Consider the following 19,467-nt stretch of genomic DNA (forward strand, 5'->3'; position numbering starts at 1 on the left):
CTCTCTCTTACCTTTTACTATCTAACGGAACACTTTGGGAAATTGAGCAGAACACTAGGTGGGCCCCACAAAACGTTATTTTTATTAAGGTCCATTAAAACCACTTAACATACATCCTGATGGCAAACGTTCTGCTCAAGAAAGCAATTTCATGAACAGGGTATTGGTTCCCAATGGAAGAAATGGCCTCATGACTCATCTGTCCAAGCACAGTTGTGCTATAACATTGCAAGCCTGCACAGTGAGTTGACAGATTGGAATTCACACCTGTCAGGCCTCATTTGGACCTGAGCTGGAACATTACCCCAAACGTTATCTACTTTCTCTCCACAGATGCTGCCAGACCTGCTGAGTTCCTCCAGCAATTTCTGTTTCTGTTTCAGATTTCCAGCATCCGCCATTCTTGTGTTTACTTCATTTTACTCACCCGATCATATTGAGCTGCCTCCCAGTCGATCTACAGCAGTCCTTGCATTTAACATTCAGGTGCACCCTACAAATGTTAAGTGCGAAAATATTTCAATCTCTTATAAATTTTCTCATGATCTTTTAGTACCATGCAACAGGTTACCCTGCTCTGTCATAATGCCCGGCTGCAAATCACTGCAATTCATCCTCAGAAATGCTTTTTGCGTTGATTTTAAAACTTGTCTTTCGATTCTTTACTAACAGCGAGAGGTGTGGCCAAGTTAACTCACACATTGCTGCAAGAGCAGTGTGTTCATTGAGTAGCTGCTTGTGAACTGAATTGCTCCATCTGGTGGTGGCATTGCTCATAAACATAGCTCTTTATAAAATCTACATAAAACTTAGATCCTATGCTTTAAAATTGTGATTGACCAAAATGCCCAAGTGCCACTTCCATGGAACAAACATTGCAGGAATGGTCATATTCCATGGTGTATTTGACAATCTATTTCATTGTGTGACAATACTTTGGCTTTAAGAGGTTTGTTTTTCCTTTTTTTTAAATGAAGAGAAGTTGAGGCAGAGATACCAACAGTCTGCTCAAAGCCAATAGAGTAAACAGCGCGTGAGGCCATTTTATAAAAGTTAGAACAATTGAAGCAGCCTGAATGAGTGGGATCAAGCTCCCACAAAATCCGTAAATTTTTCATTTAACTTTCAACAGTTACTGAGGTCTTAAAGCTGGATGTGGAAGCTTCTGTTACCTTCTCTGTTACAGTTAAAAGCTGGGGTTCTCTTCCTGCTGCTAGAATTGCATTTGAGACAAGCTATTTTATTGAATTTGTCTTTGCCAAGGGTGTGTTATGGGATATTATTATATTGGAACAATTAGTTATTAGTAGTACATATATTTTATGTGTGTGTATATATATATAGTTTTGTTAAGCACTTCTGTCGAGTTACAGTTAGGCCAATTCTTTTACTTTCATTTTGTTTTTATTTTAATTGTAGTGTAAACATATATATGGGATATGTGGGGTTACAGGGATAGCTGGTACAGATGAATCTGGGTGGAATGCTCTTTGGAGAGATGGTATGGACTTGATGGGCCAAATGGCCTGCTTCCACACGATGATTCTAATGTAACAATATGGTTTTGTACTTGGCTACTTTTAACAGTGCAGGGATGGCGATACTTCATGGATGTTTGACAATCTCTGCCATAAATACATATCCACCATGGCCCTGAAATCCTTTGTTATCAGACATTAACTTGTTTTGTTTTGATAATTGAGTTAATTTGCACATGAGTGAAAGGTAAAGTCACCATAGTCCCACTGGACTATCGGGCCACTCTCTCATTAGAGCAAGAGACAACTGGTGGGTGTCTAACCTGGGGGTTCGCAGACCTCAGGCACGGGGAGAGTTTGAGAAGGTTGGTAACCTCAACAGGAATTGACCATTAGTTGTGAAATGGGAAATCACATTCTAAAATAAAACACTATATTAATCCAAGACTTCCTTTCTTTTTACGGATGACTAAAAAGCAGACGTTCCCACTTCCCCACTCCAATCAGTACTGTGTAGCTGTCGAATACTAAACCTAGTGTCTGACATAAAATCAATTTATATGGCCATTAATTCATTGTGGTTTGTAAGACCACACTCCATGCAAACTGGCTCCCACATTTTCCAACATTACAACAGTGTCTTCCTCAGTGTCTAATTAGCTGTAAAGCACTTTGTGGTTGTGAAAGGCATTATTTAAATGCAAACTTTTTTTCCAGTTATGGTGATTAATACCAACTGAAGCCACTTGCATAGGAACAGTAGCAAGCCATTTAGCCCTTCAAGCCTTCAATGGGATCATGGCTGATCTGTGGCCTAACTCCACGTACCTGCCTTTGATCCATATCCCTTACTATCTTTGCTTAACAAAAAATTAGCTAGAACCTTCCCAACATCTGCATCACTTCATTTTAGATGCAGGGTTTTAGATGTTGGAGTTGTAGCTTTATTTTTCACAGTGTACATCAGTCTCTGCAGTGTTTTACTGTTATGAGTATATCATGTATATCCTATTGGACTGTTAATATGCTTAAAGTAATTGGGAGTGAGTTTAGTGATGCTGATTAATCATAGCTGGAACTTTCTTTTTACAGATATAACGGTGGTACCTCAGGTGAATATTGAAGACTTGAAGCAAATGAAGGTAATTTTGATGTAACATTTTAAAAGGCTTAACCATTATTCATTCCTGAGATGTGGATATCAGTCGTCGGTCCAACTTTTGTTGCCTATTCCTAATTGACCTTAAGAAGATGATGATGAACTGCCTTCTTGAACTGTTATAGTCCATGCAATTTACATACACTCACAGCGCCATTAAGAAAAGATTTTGACCTGGTAATGTTGAAGCAGTGGCAGTGAGTTTTTTTTTAAATAATGCCTTTCACATCCTGAGGCTGCTTTACAGCTAATTAGGTATTTTTCTGATGCACAACAGGTCACCTTCAGCAGCCCCTCACAAACTCACAAGTTCTAACATCTGAAAGGGTCGTAGATACATGGGCACAACACCTTCTGCAAGTTCCTTTCCACTCATCGTCCCAACATGGGAATACATCACCTGTCCTTCAAAATTCTTTCCTGGCTCAAAATCCTGGAACTCCCTACCTAAGAGCATGGTAGGTGTCCCTACACCACATAGACTGCAGCAGTTTAAGAAGACAGCTCACCGTTACCTTTTACAAGGAAACAGAAGTGAACAATACATGTTGGCAGAACCAGCTATACCCACGTTTTGTGACAGATTATAAAAGTGTCACAGTTTGAAGGTTTGCTCACCGGACTGTGTCCACAGCCTAGGTCCATCTTCTTACTCATTCCTTGACAAACACCCATGAACAAAGTGTCTGTGTCACATTCACTGGTCTCTGCTATTCTTTATTTAACTCTCATGTCACAGTTCTCTGCAGTTTTCAAAACACGTTCTATTCAGTGTGAGATATAGTGAATTCAAAAATAACGGAATCTTATTCTCAAGTTGTAAAGATCTGGGTATAAAACGTTGTTTCCCTCTTGAACTAGACAATTGCCCAGTGCCAAGAATGATCTAAAAATTAGGAAGAAATAACTGCGTGCAATAAACAGACAATTCAGTCCAATTTGTCCATGCTAGCATTTAGTATCCTATGCTTTATCAGCTAAGTCTATCAGCATAACTTATTATTTCCCTTTCCCTCACATCCGCTTAGCTGTTACACGCTTATGCACTTTGACTGCTAAGGTCTCCGATTAATGTACTTGTCAACATTAAGCATTTTTAAAATTTAATGTCACAGGTGTACTTTGTCATATTTCAGATAACGCCAATCCAACATCCTCAGAAACCTGACCTTGAAAGCCACTTTTCAACTAGTGAAAAGTTTGTTCATGAATGGGTGAAAGGGGACAAGGAAATGAGCAAAGTTTAAAAAAGGTTAAATTTGTTTCGAAGGAAGAGGTTTGAGGAAATGGAGTTAAATTTGAGTGAGAACAAGAGTGGAATTTTCATTTAGAAACAAGAAAAGTACAGGGAATGAGAAAGAGAGGAAGAATGGACATTTTTTTTAAGACAACCAGAAATAGAATGAATGCAAGCTTGGTTCAGAATTTGCTATCAGTCATGGAGCAAGGGTATTCACTGTGGCCTTGAACAAAGCTGCACTGAGATCTTTCAATCTCCATGGCAAACACTTGACCTCTCACCCATGCAACTGAATGTAGTGATGTCATTAAGCTGTTCTAGCAATCAGTCACATTGAAGAATTCTCACAGACGGTTTAACAGGAAGGTAAAAATACTTAGAATCAAATAACTGATTAAACGTTTACACAGTGAAGTAAAGAATTGTGTAGAATTAGAATCCCGATCGTGTGGAAACAGACCCTTCGGGCCAACAAGTCCACACCAACCCCTCTGAAGGGAAACTCACCCATTCCCCCTGAATGACACACCTATCTTGTACATCCCTGAACACGATAGTCAATTTAGCATGGCCAATTCACCTAACCTGTACATCCTTACTGTGGGAGGAAACCTACACAGATACAGAGAGAATGTGCAAACTCCACACAGACAGTCACCCAAGGCTGGAATCAAACCTGGGTCCCTGGTGCTGTGAGGCAGCAGTGCTAACCACTGAGCCACCGTGCCACCTCTTCTGATTGCTTTTTTTTTCCCTCAAGGTAACTTGCAAAAGTACAGTAACTAATTGTAATGGAGACATTTAAATACTCAGCTTATATTTTTTTCCCCAGGGCTAGATCTGTCATTCAGCAATAATTTTACTCAGGTTGCTGTTAAAATTCCACTTACAACTCATTGAACACAATCTTAACTTCTTTATCAAGTTTCTAATACCGATACATGAGCAGCAACAATTCTTGCCACATAACTGGTCTCATTCATTGCCATCTCAGGAGAGATGGTGGTGTAGGGCAAAGTGTTGCCCAAGGTAAGAGAATAAATGACTCACAGCAAAGTCAGGACTTAGATGTTTAATTGCACTAAAGCTTATTGCAATGAATTTTAGGGGGTTAATGATAGCAAATGCTTGACAGTTCACCATAAAAACACAAGATCCAAACCTTTGCATCTACAGATGAAATTATTTTCCCAATGTTTGATTTGATAGTTAGATCAGTCTTACAGTGATGAAGCAAGTCCTGACATTTTATCAGCTTATATGACTGTAACATTACTAATTATAATGTCATAGTGCGAGTTAAAAACACATCAGAAAAATTGGCCTTGTTAGACAGGCAATGTCTTTCATAGTTGTTGAAACATAAACCCTCATGAGCTTTTCTCTCATATACGTGTTACACAAAAAACATCACGTTTTATTCGTTTTTTGTAGGTAACAACTAAAATGGAAATACAAAATAAAGGAAAAGGTACAAAGGAGAGCTGTATGACAGTGATGCAATGGGATAATTGATGTAGATTCTTTAAAACAAAGCAGGGCATATTCCGAACTCCTGTCGCAAATTGTGGTTTTTCCTTAGTTGCAAACAATTAAAATCATTTTATTGTTTGATATTATAGGCCTACCTAAAATTGTTGAAGAAGCAGCAAAAAGAACTGAGTGCGTTAAAGAAAAAACATGCCAAGGTATGTATGTGCTCTTCATACCTTTAGGAACTGGAGGCCATTTGGCCTTCAGAGTTCTTCAAACCCTCTCTTCAATGGGATTGCTGCTGATCTGTGGCTGATCTCCTTTACCAGGATTTGTTCCACAGCTCTTTTGAGAAGTAACATTTATCAGACTTATATTTAAAATTAACATTGACGTAGCATCGATTACCAGTTTTTGGAAATTAGGTCCAAAGTTCTCCCATCCTTTGTGTGAGAAATGTTTCCTGATTTGGCTCCTGGAAGACCATGTGTCCTGGTATTAGGATTTCCTAACCAGCAGAAGTGCTCTATCTAGCCTATCTATTTCTCTTAATCTGTTGAAACCTTAGACCAGATTGCCCTTGATGTTTGAAGTCGGAAGGAATACAATCTCAATTTGTGTAATCACTTAGAGAGTTTTGAGAAGATGGGTAATCACTCTTCATCATTTAACCCTTTGAGTACAGCAATAATTTTTGTTTAGTTTAACTGTTTCATAATAAGAATACAGATCCTTTTTGTTATTAAGAATTGATTTTATGCAGCAAATGAGTCGAACCACTACGGAAAAATTGAATAATGTGTAAAGCCATAATTTAGTTGCCAAAAACGTAGCAGCACACATGCAAGACATAGGTAATAATATTTTCTTAATTGAATTAATTTGTCTTTCTGTAGAGTAACAAAACTCGAAATGAATAATGTTGGGCTGGCATTAATACCTCTATTAGCATCATAGAATCCTGACAACACAGATAAAGGCCATTTAGCCCATCAAGTTGGCACCAAACCTTCAACACGCATCCTACCCAATTCTCATGGTTATCATGACTAATCCACACTGTGGGGCACTCGACCATGGCCAACCCACCTCAATTCCATATCTTTGGGAAGAAACCAGAGCACCTGGAGGAAACTCAGATAGACATGGGAGAAGGTGCGTAGCCCCCCCACACAGGCAATTGTCCAAGAGTGGACTCGACCTTGCTCCCTGACACAGTGAGGTAGCAGTGCTAATGACTGAGCCACCATGCATGTGTCCTCAAAGAATAACAAAGTAACTATTTGATGGTCATCTGACCTACAATGCCACTTACCTCTGCTTGTTACTGAGTGAAGGGCAAGGATCATATATGCAGCAGTAGCAGATTATAAAAACATGAAGGGGGCTGAAGTAGACCATTTGGTCCCTGAAACATGTGACACCAGTTAACAAGATCATGACTGATCTCTTATGTCCATGCCACCTTTGTGCTCTATCCCCACGTCCCTGAATTAATTCAATTACACAAAACTGTCTTGCCTAATTCACATTACAGGGCAATTGAGCATGGCCAATCCACCTAATCTGCATATCTTTGGGAAGAACCTGGAGGAAATGCGCGTAGATACGGGGAGAACGTACAAAGCCCCCCACACAGGCAGTCTGTCTGTCACATACTCAATGGCTGAGCATCCAAGCTCTTTGTGATAAGGATTTCCAAAGAGCCATCACCCTCTTAATTGAAAAAGTTTCTTCTCAGCTCAGTCAGAAATGATGGGCACTCTTATTCTAAGACTGTGACCAATGTTCTAGATTTCCCAGGCAGGGGAAACAACCTCTTAACACCCAACTTGTTAACCCCCTTTAAGGTACTTATACGTTTCAATGAGATTATCTCTCATTTCCCTGAACGCCAGAGAGTATGGGTCTCAACCACACAACCCTCTACATAAGACAAACCGCTCATCCCATGAACCACTCGGATGGCTCTTTGTTTCATGACAGGCAAATTATGTGTTGGAATGTAATAACAAAGAGAAAAGGACCAGCAGTAGGCCATTCGACCCATCAAGCCTGTTCTGCCATTCAATAACATCGAGATTGATCTTCTCTAATCGGGTTAAAAATGAGAAAGTTAGAAACTGTAATTGAAATTAATCAGAAATTAAAGGCTGACATATCTCCAGTTCCTTATAATCCACGCACCAAATTACTAAAGCAAGTGCATTATTAGATGCATTGGTGGTCATTCCCCAACATTCAGTCAACTCTAGTGCAGTTCCTAGAGACTGGAGGGTGCCAAATATAACCACACTATTTTAAAAAGAGAAAAAAACACAAAAACAGCCTGACATCCGCCCTAGAGAAAATGCTGCTCAATTGCAGAAAATGTGATAAGAGAACACTTGAACGGTTATTGAGATTAGAAGAAGTCAGCATACATTTATGAGAAGAAAATCATGCTTTGCTAATCTACTGGAGTTTTTTTTGGGGTGTCCCTGATGAAGGAAGCTGATACTTCCAAATAAACCTGTTGGACAACAGCCTGGTGTTGTGTGATTTTTAACGAGGAGAACAGATCAGGGAAAATCGGTGGGTGTGCATTTGGATTTCAAAAACGTTTTTGACAAGGTCCCACATAAAAGGCTAGCGGGAAAAATTAAAGCAACCAAGATTGAGGGTAATCCACTGGCATGAATTGAGAATCGGTTAACAGTCCAGATCCAGAGAGTGGGAATAAACGTGTCTTTTCCCGAACAGCGGGTGATGACTAGTGGTGTACCACATGGATCGGTGCTGGGACCCCAGCTGTTCACAATATACGTAAATGATTGGACAGGGACATAAATGAAATGTTGCCCTGACAGCACAAAACCAGGAGGGGATTGTGAATTGTAAAGGAGGAGGCACTAAAACTACAAGCTAGCCTCCAAGTATTATCTCACCAAGGCTTTAAATAATTATAATGAAACATCTTGACTATTGCACTCAAATCCTCTCAAAACAAAGGCTAACATACCACTTGCCTTCTGACTTGCTTGCCTATACCTGCACAGTTACATTCATTGACTCATGAGCAAGAACACCAGGCACCTTGAAAGTTTATCATTTCCTAGTCTCTCACCATTAGAGAGAGAATCTATATTTTTGCCTTTCCTCCATACCTGATTACTTATTAGTTATGCAGGGAGTCAGTTATCTGTACGGCTGGCTTGCGACGCAGAGGGATACTAACAGCATGGGTCAGTTTCTGCTCTGGCCAAGATTACATGAAGGTGTCTCTTTCTCAACCTCTCCCCTTGCCTGAAGTATGATGACCCTCAAGTGATGGAGTTATCTAGCTCGGGAGCAGACCTTCGTCCAACCTGTCCATGCTAACCCCCGCCCACCCCCACCCCCCCCTCCCCCCACCCCCCCCACACCCCCCCCCCACCCACGCGCCCCCCCCACCCCCACCCACGCCCCCCCCACCCACGCCCCCCCCCCACCCACCCACCCACGCCCCCCCCCCACCCACCCACGCCCCCCCCCCCCCCCACCCACCCACCCACGCCCCCCCCCCACCCACCCACGCCCCCCCCCCCCCCCACCCCCCCCCCCCCACGCCCCCCCCCCCACCCACCCACGCCCCCCCCCCACCCACCCACCCACGCCCCCCCCCCCACCCACGCCCCACCCACCCACGCCCGCCCCACCCACCCACGCCCCACCCACCCACGCCCCCCCCCCCACGCCCCCCCCCCCCACCCACCCACGCCCCCCCCCCCCCACCCACCCACGCCCCCCCCCCCCACCCACCCACGCCCCCCCCCCCACCCACCCACACGCCCCCCCCCACCCACCCACCCACGCCCCCCCCCCCCCCACCCACCCACGCCCCCCCCCCCACCCACCCACCCACGCCCCCCCCCCCACCCACCCACCCACCCACGCCCCCCCCCCCCACCCACCCACGACCCCCCCCCCCACCCACGACCCCCCCCCCCACCCACGACCCCCCCCCAGCTTCCAAAACTAAACTGGGCCTACTTGCCTGCGTTTGGCCCACATCCCTCCAAATTTCCTATTCATATGCGTGTCCAAATGTCTTTTAAATATTGTGATTGTACCTGAATCTACAGCTTCCTCTGGCTATTCAATCCACAGCTTCCTCTGGCTATTCAATCCATATACAAACCACTCTCTGTAAGAAAAGTTGCCCTTCAGCTCCCTTTTAAATCTTTCTCCGGTCACCTTAAAAAATATGCCCTCGATTTTGAACTCCTCTACCCTCAAGGATTGACCGTGGCTATTCACGTTATCTATAGCCCTCATAATTTTATAAACCTCTATAAACCTCAACCTCCTACACTCCAGTGAAAGAGGTCCTAGTCTATTCAGCCTCTCCCTATAACTTAAGCCCTCCAGTCCCATCAACATTCATGGTAATTTCTTTCTGAACCTTCTCTAATGTAATAATATCCTTCCTATGATAGGGCTACCAGAACTATACATGGTACACCAAAAGGGGCCTCACCAACATCCTGTACAACCTCAACATGGCTTCCCAACTCCTCTACTAAATGATCTGAGTAATAAAGACAAGCATGCTAAATGCCTTCTTAATCTTCCTGTCTCACTGCACTTCCACTTTCCAAGAACAATGAATCTGAACCCCTAGGTCTCTCTGTTCGACAACACTACCCAGGGATCTACCATTAACTGTATAAGTTCTACCCTTTTTCATTTTACCAAAATGCAATACCTCTCATTTGTACAATTTAAACTCCACCTGTCAATCCTCAGCCCATTGGCCGAATTGATCAAGATCCCTTGTAATCTTGGCTAACCTTCTTCATAGTGACTCGACCACCAATTTTGATGTCAACTGAAAACTTACTGATGATGCCTGCCAAATTCTCAAACAGATCATTTATACAAATTATGAACAACAGGGGACCCAGTACCAGTCCCTGCAGAACACCAATGGTCACAGTCCTTTAATCTAGAAAACAATCCTCCACCACTCCCTCTGTGTCCTACTGTAAAACCAATTTTGTATCCAATTGGCAAGCTCTCCCTAAATCCCATGTAAAAAAAATTTACTAGTCAGTCTACCACATGGAACTTTGTCCAAGCAGACAACATCTATCATTCTGACCTCATCAATCTTTTTGGTTATGTTCTCAAAAAAACGTAATCAAGTTTGTGAGACACGATTTCCCATGCATAAGGCAATGCTGACAATCCCTGATCAATCATTGTCTCTCCAAATGCATATAAATCCTAACTGTCAGAATCCTTTCCAACAACTTAACCACCACTGATGTCAGTCTCACCAGTCTATAGTTCCCAGGCTTCTCCTGAAAACCTTTCTTAAATAAAAGAACAACATTAGTCACCCTCCAGTCCTCTAGCACCCCACACGTGGCTGTAGATGATACAGATATCTCTGCTTGGGGTCCAGCAATTTGTTCCCTAATTTTCCACAAAGTCTTGGAATACACTTAATCAGATCCTGATTTATCCACCTTCATGTTTTTTAAGACTTTCAGCACCTCATTTTAGAATCATAGAGTCAATTTGAACTGTTAAGATACCAATATTGATTTACCAGAGTTCCCTAGCTTTCATTCCCTTCTCCGTAGTAAAACCTGACGTGAAATATTTATTTCATATCTCTCCTGTCTGTGGTTCCACTCTTAGATTACCTCGTTGATACTCAAGTGCCAATGTTGAAGGAGTTCTGCACTGTCAGTGTCACAGAGTCATAGAGATGTACAGCAGGGAAACAGACCCTTCAGTCCAACTCATCCATGTCAACCAGATATCAACCTACTCTAGTCCCAGCGAGTTTTGAGAAGATTTGTAACTCAGGTTGAGATTTTGGATGTAGGTTTGCTTGCTGAGCTGGAAGGTTCGTTTTCAGACATTTCATCACCAAACTAGGTAACATCTTCACTGTTTGTCCGGATGAAGCACTAGTGGTGTAACCTGCTTTCTGTTTATATGTATGGGTTTCCTTGAGTTGGTGATGTCATTTCCTGTAGTGACATCATTTCCTATGGTGATGTCAATTCCTATTCTTTTTCTCAGGCGGTGGTAAATAGGATCCGAGTCAATGTGTTTGTTGATAGAGTTCCGGTTAGAATGCCATACTTCATGGAATTCTCGTGTGTGTCTCTGTTTACCTTGTCCTAGGATGGATGTGCTGTTCCAGTCGAAGTGATGTCCTTCCACATCCGTATGTAAGGATACTAGTGAGACAGGGTCATGTCTTTTTGTGGCTAGTTTATGTTCATGTATCCTGGTGGCTAGATTTCTGCCTGTTTGTCCAGTGTAGTGTTTGTTACAGTCCTTGCAAGGTATTTTTTTTAATGACATTGTTTTTCTTGTTGTCTGTATAGGATCTTTCAAGTTCATTAGCAGCTGTTTTAGTGTGTTGGTGGGTTTGTGGGCTACCATGATGCCAAGGGGTCTGAGTAACCTAGCAGGCATTTCCGAGATGTCTTTGATGTAGGGGAGAGTGGCTAGGGTTTCTGGACGTGTTTTGTCTGCTTGTTTGGGTTTGTTGCTGAGAAATCGGGGACTGTGTTCACTGGGTACCCGTTCTTTTTGAATACACTGTATAGGTGATTTTCCTCTGCTCTGCATAGTTCTTCTGTGCTGCAGTGTGTGGTGGCTAGTTGAAATAATGTTCTAATGCAGCTTTCTTTGTGGATGTTGGGATATTTGCTTCTGTAGTTCAATATTTGATCCGTATGTGTTGTTTTCCTGTAGATACTGGTTTGAAGTTCCCCATTGGCTGTTCGCTCTACTGTGACATCTAGGAATGGCAGTTTGTTGTTGTTTTCCTTCTCTTTCGTGAATTTTATGCCAGCATGGGTATTATTGATGGTCTTGAAGGTTTCCTCGAATATGTTTCATTTAGTGATGACAAAGATGTCATCCATGTAGCGGACCCAAAGTCCGGGTTGGATGGTTGGCAGAGCTGTTTGTTCGAGTCTCTGCATTACTGCCTCTGCTAAGAACCCTGATATCGGAGATTCCATGGGTGTTCATTGGTTTGTCTGTAGATTTTGTTGTTGAAGGTGAAGTGGGTAGTAAAGCATAGGTCCACTAACTTGCTGATGAAGTTAGTGGAGTTTGGTGTATGTGTCTTTGGGTCTTCTAATAGTGTAGTCAGTGTTTCTTTGTCCAGGTTGATGTTGATGGATGTGAACAGGACTGTTACGTCAAAGGAGACCGTTATTTCATCCTCTTCTATCTTGGTGTCTTTGTTCGTCTTCAGGAATTCTTGGGTGGAGTGGATGGAGTGGTGTGAGTCTTCTACTAAGTGTTTTAGTCTTTGGTGTAGCTCCTTGGCCAATCTGTATGTTGGTGTTCCAGGTAGTGAGACTGTGGGTCTGAGGGGGTTCCCTGGTTTGTGAATTTTGGGTAATCTGTAGAAGCGTGGTACGTTGGATCCATCTGTTTTCATTTTTTGGAAGTTGATCTTATTTATTTCTCCAGATTTCTGAAGTTGTTTTGAATAGGGCTATGATTTGGTTCTGTAGTTATGGGGTCAAGTCTATCACCAGTTGTTGGTAAGTGTTGGTATCTGCAAGTAGTGTATTCACTTTCTCAACGTAGTCTCTTTGATTTAAAATGGCTGTCAAACTTCCTTTGTCTGCAGGTAGGATAACAATGTTTTTATCTTATTTTAGTCTTTCTAGTATTTTACTTTCTTGTGTATTCAGTGTGTACTGTTCCTTTTCCCTGCTTAATGTTGGTGCAACTGCCTGTCTGATGATTTGTTGGGTTGCTTTTGTGAATTGGTTGTCTTTCAGTGTTGTTTCTAATGCTGCTAAGGAATCTTTCTTGTATGCATCCTGGAAGTTGTAATTTAATCCTCTTACTAAGACTGCTTTTTCAGTGTCAGATCAAGGTCAGTCAGATAAGTTTTTATCCATGCTTCTGTGTTGTCAGTATTGTTATTTTGTGTAAGTTTGTCCAGTAATTTTCTGTAGGTCTAGTTTTCTTTCATTTTCTTGTTTGTTACTGTATAATATCTATGGCTTGTTGTACTGTGTCTGTCAATTCATGGTCTGTTGCATGAGTGAGTAAAGAATTTGGTGCAAAATTTCTCAGTTGTATTTACGAAGTGTGTTGTGGGCATCTTTAATCATTTCTCTTAGCGTTCTATGGCCATTTTGCTCTGCTATTCTTTTGGCTAATGGGGTGTTATGGGCGGTTTGTATTTAAGACGTTTAGGTCATGACACCTTTGTTATCACTAAATGAAACAAATTCAAGGAAACCTTCAAGACCATCAATAATACCCTTTCTGGCATAAAATTCATGAAAGACTGAATACAACAACAAACTGCCATTTCTAGATGTCACAGTAGAGCAAACAGCCAATGAGGGATCTTCAAACCAATGTCTACAGGAAAACAACACATACGGATCAAATATTGAACTACAGAAGCAATCATCCCAACATCCACAAAGAAAGCTGCATTAGAACATTATTTCAACTAGCCACCACACACTGCAGCACAGAGGAACTATGCAGAGCAGAGGAAAATCACCTATACAGTGTATTCAAAAAGAATGGGTACCCAGTGAACACAGTCCCCGATTTCTCAGCAACAAACCCAAACAAGCAGACAAAACACGTCCAGAAACCCTAGCCACTCTCCCCTACATCAAAGACATCTCGGAAATGACTGCCAGACTACTCAAATCCCTTGGCATCATGGTAGCCCACAAACCACCAACACACTAAAACAGCTGCTAATGAACTTGAAAGATCCTGTACAGACAACAAGCAAACTAATGTCATTAAAAAAAATACCTTGCAAGGACTGTAACAAACACTACATTGGACAAACAGGCAGAAAACTAGCCACCAGGATACATGAACATCAACTAGTCACAGTGACCCAGTGAGACATGACCCAGTCTCACTAGTATTCTTTCTTACAGATGTGGAAGGACATCACTTCGACTAGGACAACACATTCATGCTAGGACAAGGCAAACAGAGACATGTACGATAATTCCTCGATGCATAGCATTCCAACTGGAACTCCATCAACAGACACATTGACTTGGGTCCCATTTACCACCCCCTGAGAAAAAGAATAGGAAATGGCATCACCATAGGAAGTGATGTCACCACAGGAAATCACATCACCAACCTAAGGAAACATAAACATATAAATAGAAAGCAGGCTACACCACCAGTGCTTCATTCGGAAGCTCACTGAAGACGTTGCCTCGTGTGGTGACTAAACGTTTGAAAATGAACCTTCCAGCTCAACGAGCAAATATAAATCCATAATCTAGTCCCATTTGCCACCACTTGCCCCATATCCCTCCAAACCCTTCCTAGGTGCCTTTCAAATGTTGCAATTGTACCAGCCTCCACCACATCCTCTGGCAGCTCATTCCATATACGCACCACCCTCTGTGTGAAAAAGCTGTCCCTTAGGTGTCTTTTATATCTTTCCCTTCTCACCCTAAACCTATGCCCTCTAGGTCTGGCTTCCCCCACCACAGGGAAAAGACTTATCTTATCCATGCCCCTCCTGATTTTATAAACCTCTATGAGGTCACCCCTCAGCCTCTGATGCTCCATGGAAAACAGCCTCAGCCTATTCAGCCTCTCCCTATAGCTCAAGTCCTCCAACCCTGGTAACATCTTTGTAAGTCTTTTCTGAACCCTTTCAAGTTTTCCGATAGGAAGGAGACCGTCTTTCAGATGATGCTCTGTTGTACAGATATGAAAGCTCCCATGACACTGGTTCACAAAAGAACAGTGGAATTCGCCTGGTGTCTTGACCAAAATTTATCCCTCAGCATAACTGGAGCAGAAGATCTAGTCATTATTATATACTGGATTATCTTGGAGGCTCTTGACAATGGTTGTATCTCTACCTTTGAACCAGGTGGCCTCCGTTCAAGTCCCACCAGTTCCAGAGGAGTGCAATAACATCTCTGAACAGGTTTGAGGCCCATTTGACACAGTGATAGTGTCCCCACCTCTGGGTCAGCAGGTCTGAATTCTGAGCCCCAGCTGCTCCACAGGTGTGTCAGAACAGCTCTGATGAAATTGTTAAGAAAATATTTACACATTAGTTTGTGGTACCTGGTTGGGTACAAATTAGCACTCGTGTTTCCAACATTACAACCATGATAGTGCTTCAGATGTATTTTGAAGGACTTCCAAACCATAGAGAACAGGAGCAGGAGTAGGCACTTGGCCCTTTCAGCCAGCTCTCCCATTCAATGTGATCATGGCTGATCATCCAACTCGGTCCCCTGTTCGTGCTTTCCCCCATATTCTTTAACCCCCTTTAGTTCTAAGAATGATATCTAACTCATTTATGAAAACATTCAATGTTTTGGTCTCAATTGTTTCCTGTGGCAGAGAATACTATAGGCTCAGCATGCTCTGGGTATCAAAACATTTACTCATCTCAGACCTAAATGGCCAACCCCATATGCGTAGACTATAACCAGATCCCTGGCTCGGGACTCCCCAGTTACAGGGAACATCCTTTCTACATGTGTCCAGTCTAGTCCTGTTAGAATTTTATCGGGTTCTATGTCATTCTCCTCTCATTCTTTAAACTTCGAATAGTACAGTCCCAACCGTTCCAGTCTCTCTTCATATATCAGCCTTTGTACTCTCTCCAAAGCCAGAATATTCTACTTTAGGTAAAGCTGCACACAGTACTCCAGGTATGGTCTCTCCAAGCCCTGTAGAACTGCAGCAAGACATCCTCGCTCCAGTACTCGAATCCTGTCACCATGAAGTACTTTATTCGCTGTAAGTACACTGTGGTTATGAAAGATGCTATGTAAATGAATGTTCCACTGGTACTGGTCATACTCACCGCTAAGTTTCTTGAGGGTAGTGAGGATAACACGAGGAGTCAAAACAAGAGTAGGCCTACTCTGCTATACAATAAGATCTTGGTCAGCCTTAACTTCACCCTCCTGATCTCCAAATTCATTTAGATTCCAAAGGCCAATCATTCTCAGCCATGAATGTATTCAGCAACTGTCCATCCACAGCTTAGAGAGTGAGTAATAGTGAATTGCTGCAGAGTATAGCACCCTGGGTCCAGCATTGTCTTTTGGGCAACCGACCCAATTTGTTTATCAAGGAACGCCTTGTCAGGTCGCAGGAAGAGAGCCAGTGCTCACATTCTTGGAGCAGGCAGGGACATTCCAGTGAAGGAAGTCATGCAAAGGAAGGAGGCATTGTTTGACACAGAGCAACCCAGGATTCCCAAAGGAGAGCTGCGCAGGGCAACATGAGGAAGTAATCAGAACACGAAGTGTAAATGCAAAAGCCTCACCACTGAGGTGCATCTCAGCATTGGAGGGTAGTGTCCACCAGATTACAGTTTTCAAGCTGCCCCACCATTTACACTGATCACTCACTCAGGCAGGGCGATGGTACTGTGGTGGTAATGTCGCAGTGCTGACATCCAACCTAATGCTGTCAGCACATGGGCTGTTAGTAAGTCTGTATTATGGAGCTAATCTCATCAATGGTGACCATGACCACTTTTATCATCAATCCTAAATACCCATCTGGTTCACTAATAACCTTCAGGGAAGGAAGTCTGTCATCCTTACCCATTAGACGATAAAAAATAGGAGCAGAATAATGTCATTCGGCCCATTGAGTCTGCTCCACCATTCAATCATGGCTGATGTGTTTCTCATCCCCATTCTCCTGCCTTCTTCCTGTAACCCTTGATCCCTTTACTAATCAGGAGCATATCTATCTCTGTCTTAAGTACACTTAATAACCGGGCCTGTGTGGCAATGAGCTCCACAGATTCATCACCCACTGGCTGCAGAAATTCCTCCTCATCTCAATTCAAAAGGATTGGCCCTTCACTCTGACATTGTGCCCTCAGGTCCTCATCTCTCCTTACTATTGGAAATATCATGTTCATGTCTACTGTATCCAGCCCTCTCAGTATTCTAGAAAGTTTTGGTTAGATACCCCCTCATTCTTCTAAACTCTTGTTGATTAAAGACTCAGAATCCTCAACTGCTCCCCATACGACAAGCCTTTGATCCCCGGAATCATTCCTGTGAACCTCCACTGGACCCCCTCCAATGCCAGCACTTCCTGTCCTTGATACAAGGCTCAAAACTGCTCACAATATTCAAAATGCAGTCTGACCAGAGCCTTATATAGGCTCAGCAGTACATCCCTGCTCTAGGCCTCTGGAAAAGAATGTTTCCATTGTATTTGCCTTTGTAATTGCCAGCTGAGCCTGCACGTTAACCTTAAGAGAATCCTGAACTAAGATTCCCAAGTCCTTCTGTGCTTCAGATATACAAAGCCTTTTCCCATTTACAAAACAGTCTGTTTCTCTATTCTTCTGACCAAAGTGCATAACCTCACACTTTTCCACATTGTATTCCATCTGCCACTTATTTGCCCTCTCTCTTAACTTGTCCAAGTCCATCTGCAGCCTTCCCCTTCCTCAACATTACCTGTTCCTCCATCTATTTTTCTGTCACCTATAAACCTAGTAACAATGCCCTCAGCTCCTTTGTCTAGATCATTAATATGTAAAATGAATAGTTTGGTCCCAACACTGACCCCTGTAGAGCTCCATTCATCATTGGCATCCTGAAAAAGATCTCTTTATCCCTATCTCCGCTTTCTGCCAGTCAGCCTATCCTCTTTCCATGAGGATATCTGATCTGGCCTAACATTGGTGACTCCAGACCGAGATCAATGTGGTTGACCCTTAACCACCTTCTAAAATAACCTAATGAACCACACATCTCAAAGACATTTGGGAATGGGTGATTTCACTGGCAGTGCCCAAAAAGAATCAGTGAAAGATTGCAATTGTCAATGCTTGGAAGGGAGCATTGTCATTTAATGTGGCTTGCAAGAGTCTGGCGTATGATGTCATCACAGTGATTATGGGTTAAATGCAGCCTGCTACATATTGCTAGATGTCACAGTCCTGTTGGCTTCTTTTTCAAAAGCGAACCAGCCCCCATTGGTCAGAAGAAAGCTTTAACAGGTGACAGACACCTGTACCTTAAATGACAATACACCCTTCCAAAATTGTAATCTTTCACTGATTCTCACTTTCATATAGAAGAAGTTTAACATTAAAAGCGAGTCAAATGGTGACCTTTTAACCCCTGTCGTTAAAAACCCATCTGGTTCACTAATGCTCTTCAGGGAAGGATTCCTCCTGTCCTTACTAGTTCTGGCCTGTTTGTTAGGCTAGATTAGAGTGGTTCTGGAAAAACACAGCAGATCAGGCAGCATTCGAGGAGCAGGAAAGTTGACGTTTCGGGCAAAAGCCCTTCATCAGGAAGGGCTTTTGTTCATTCCTGATGAAGGGCTTTTGCCCGAAACATCAATTTTCCTGCTCCTCGGATGCTGCCTGATCTGCTGTGCTTTTCCAGAACCACTCTAATTTAGATTCTGATTTCCAGCATCTGCAGTCCTCACTTTTGCCTGGTTTGTTTGTGACTCCAGGCCTACAGAATGTGGATGACACTGAAGTAGACTTGCAACTGCCTGGAGAGCCAATCAATTCAAGGGCATTCAGGATGGATACCAGTTTGCCAGGCATACACACATCACACTCAAGAATGAAAGATAATAAACGCTTAGAGTCATGGAATCCTACAGCAGAGAAACAGACTCATTGGTCCAACCAGTCCACACCAACCATGTTCCCAAATTAAACTAGTCCCAACTGTCTATGTTTAGCCCATATCCTTCTGAAACTTTCCTATTCATGTACTTATCCAAATATCTTTTAAATGTTGTAGCTTAACCTATATCCACCACTTTCGCTGGCAATCCATTCTACACACAAAACACTCTCTGTAAAAAAGGTTGTCTTCATGTCCATTTGAAATCTTTGTCCTCTCGCCTCTAAAATATGCCCCCCTAGTTTTGACTTCCGCCATTGTAGGGAAAAGAGACTTGACATTCACTCTATCTATGCCCCTCATGATTTTAAAAGCCTCAACAAGGTCACCCCGTCAACTTCCACTGAAAAAAGTCCCATCTTTCCAGGCGATTTTTCTACCTCAAACCCTCCATACCCGGCAACATCGTGGTAAATCTTTTCTGAATCCTGTCCAGTTTAATAATATCCT

The 19,467-nt window shown here is 42.7% G+C and overlaps 1 protein-coding gene and 1 long non-coding RNA gene across 16 annotated transcripts in view; one reads left to right on the forward strand and one right to left on the reverse strand.

Annotated features, from left to right (window-relative positions):
* Window positions 1-19,467, forward strand: part of plcb4a (phospholipase C, beta 4a) — a 560,059-nt gene that overhangs the window by 456,547 nt on the left and 84,045 nt on the right. For all 15 annotated transcript variants that reach the window (XM_072581470.1, XM_072581466.1, XM_072581480.1 and 12 more), the window contains 2 exons: window positions 2,571-2,620; window positions 5,500-5,565. In XM_072581470.1, coding sequence (XP_072437571.1) covers window positions 2,571-2,620; window positions 5,500-5,565 — 116 coding nt within the window. The remainder of the gene's footprint in view (window positions 1-2,570; window positions 2,621-5,499; window positions 5,566-19,467) is intronic.
* LOC140483306 (uncharacterized) overlaps window positions 1-19,467 on the reverse strand; it is a 130,890-nt gene that overhangs the window by 44,322 nt on the left and 67,101 nt on the right. The gene's annotated exons all lie outside the window — the stretch shown is intronic.

This window comes from Chiloscyllium punctatum, chromosome 11 (assembly GCF_047496795.1).
Source record: "Chiloscyllium punctatum isolate Juve2018m chromosome 11, sChiPun1.3, whole genome shotgun sequence".
NCBI lineage: Eukaryota > Metazoa > Chordata > Chondrichthyes > Orectolobiformes > Hemiscylliidae > Chiloscyllium > Chiloscyllium punctatum.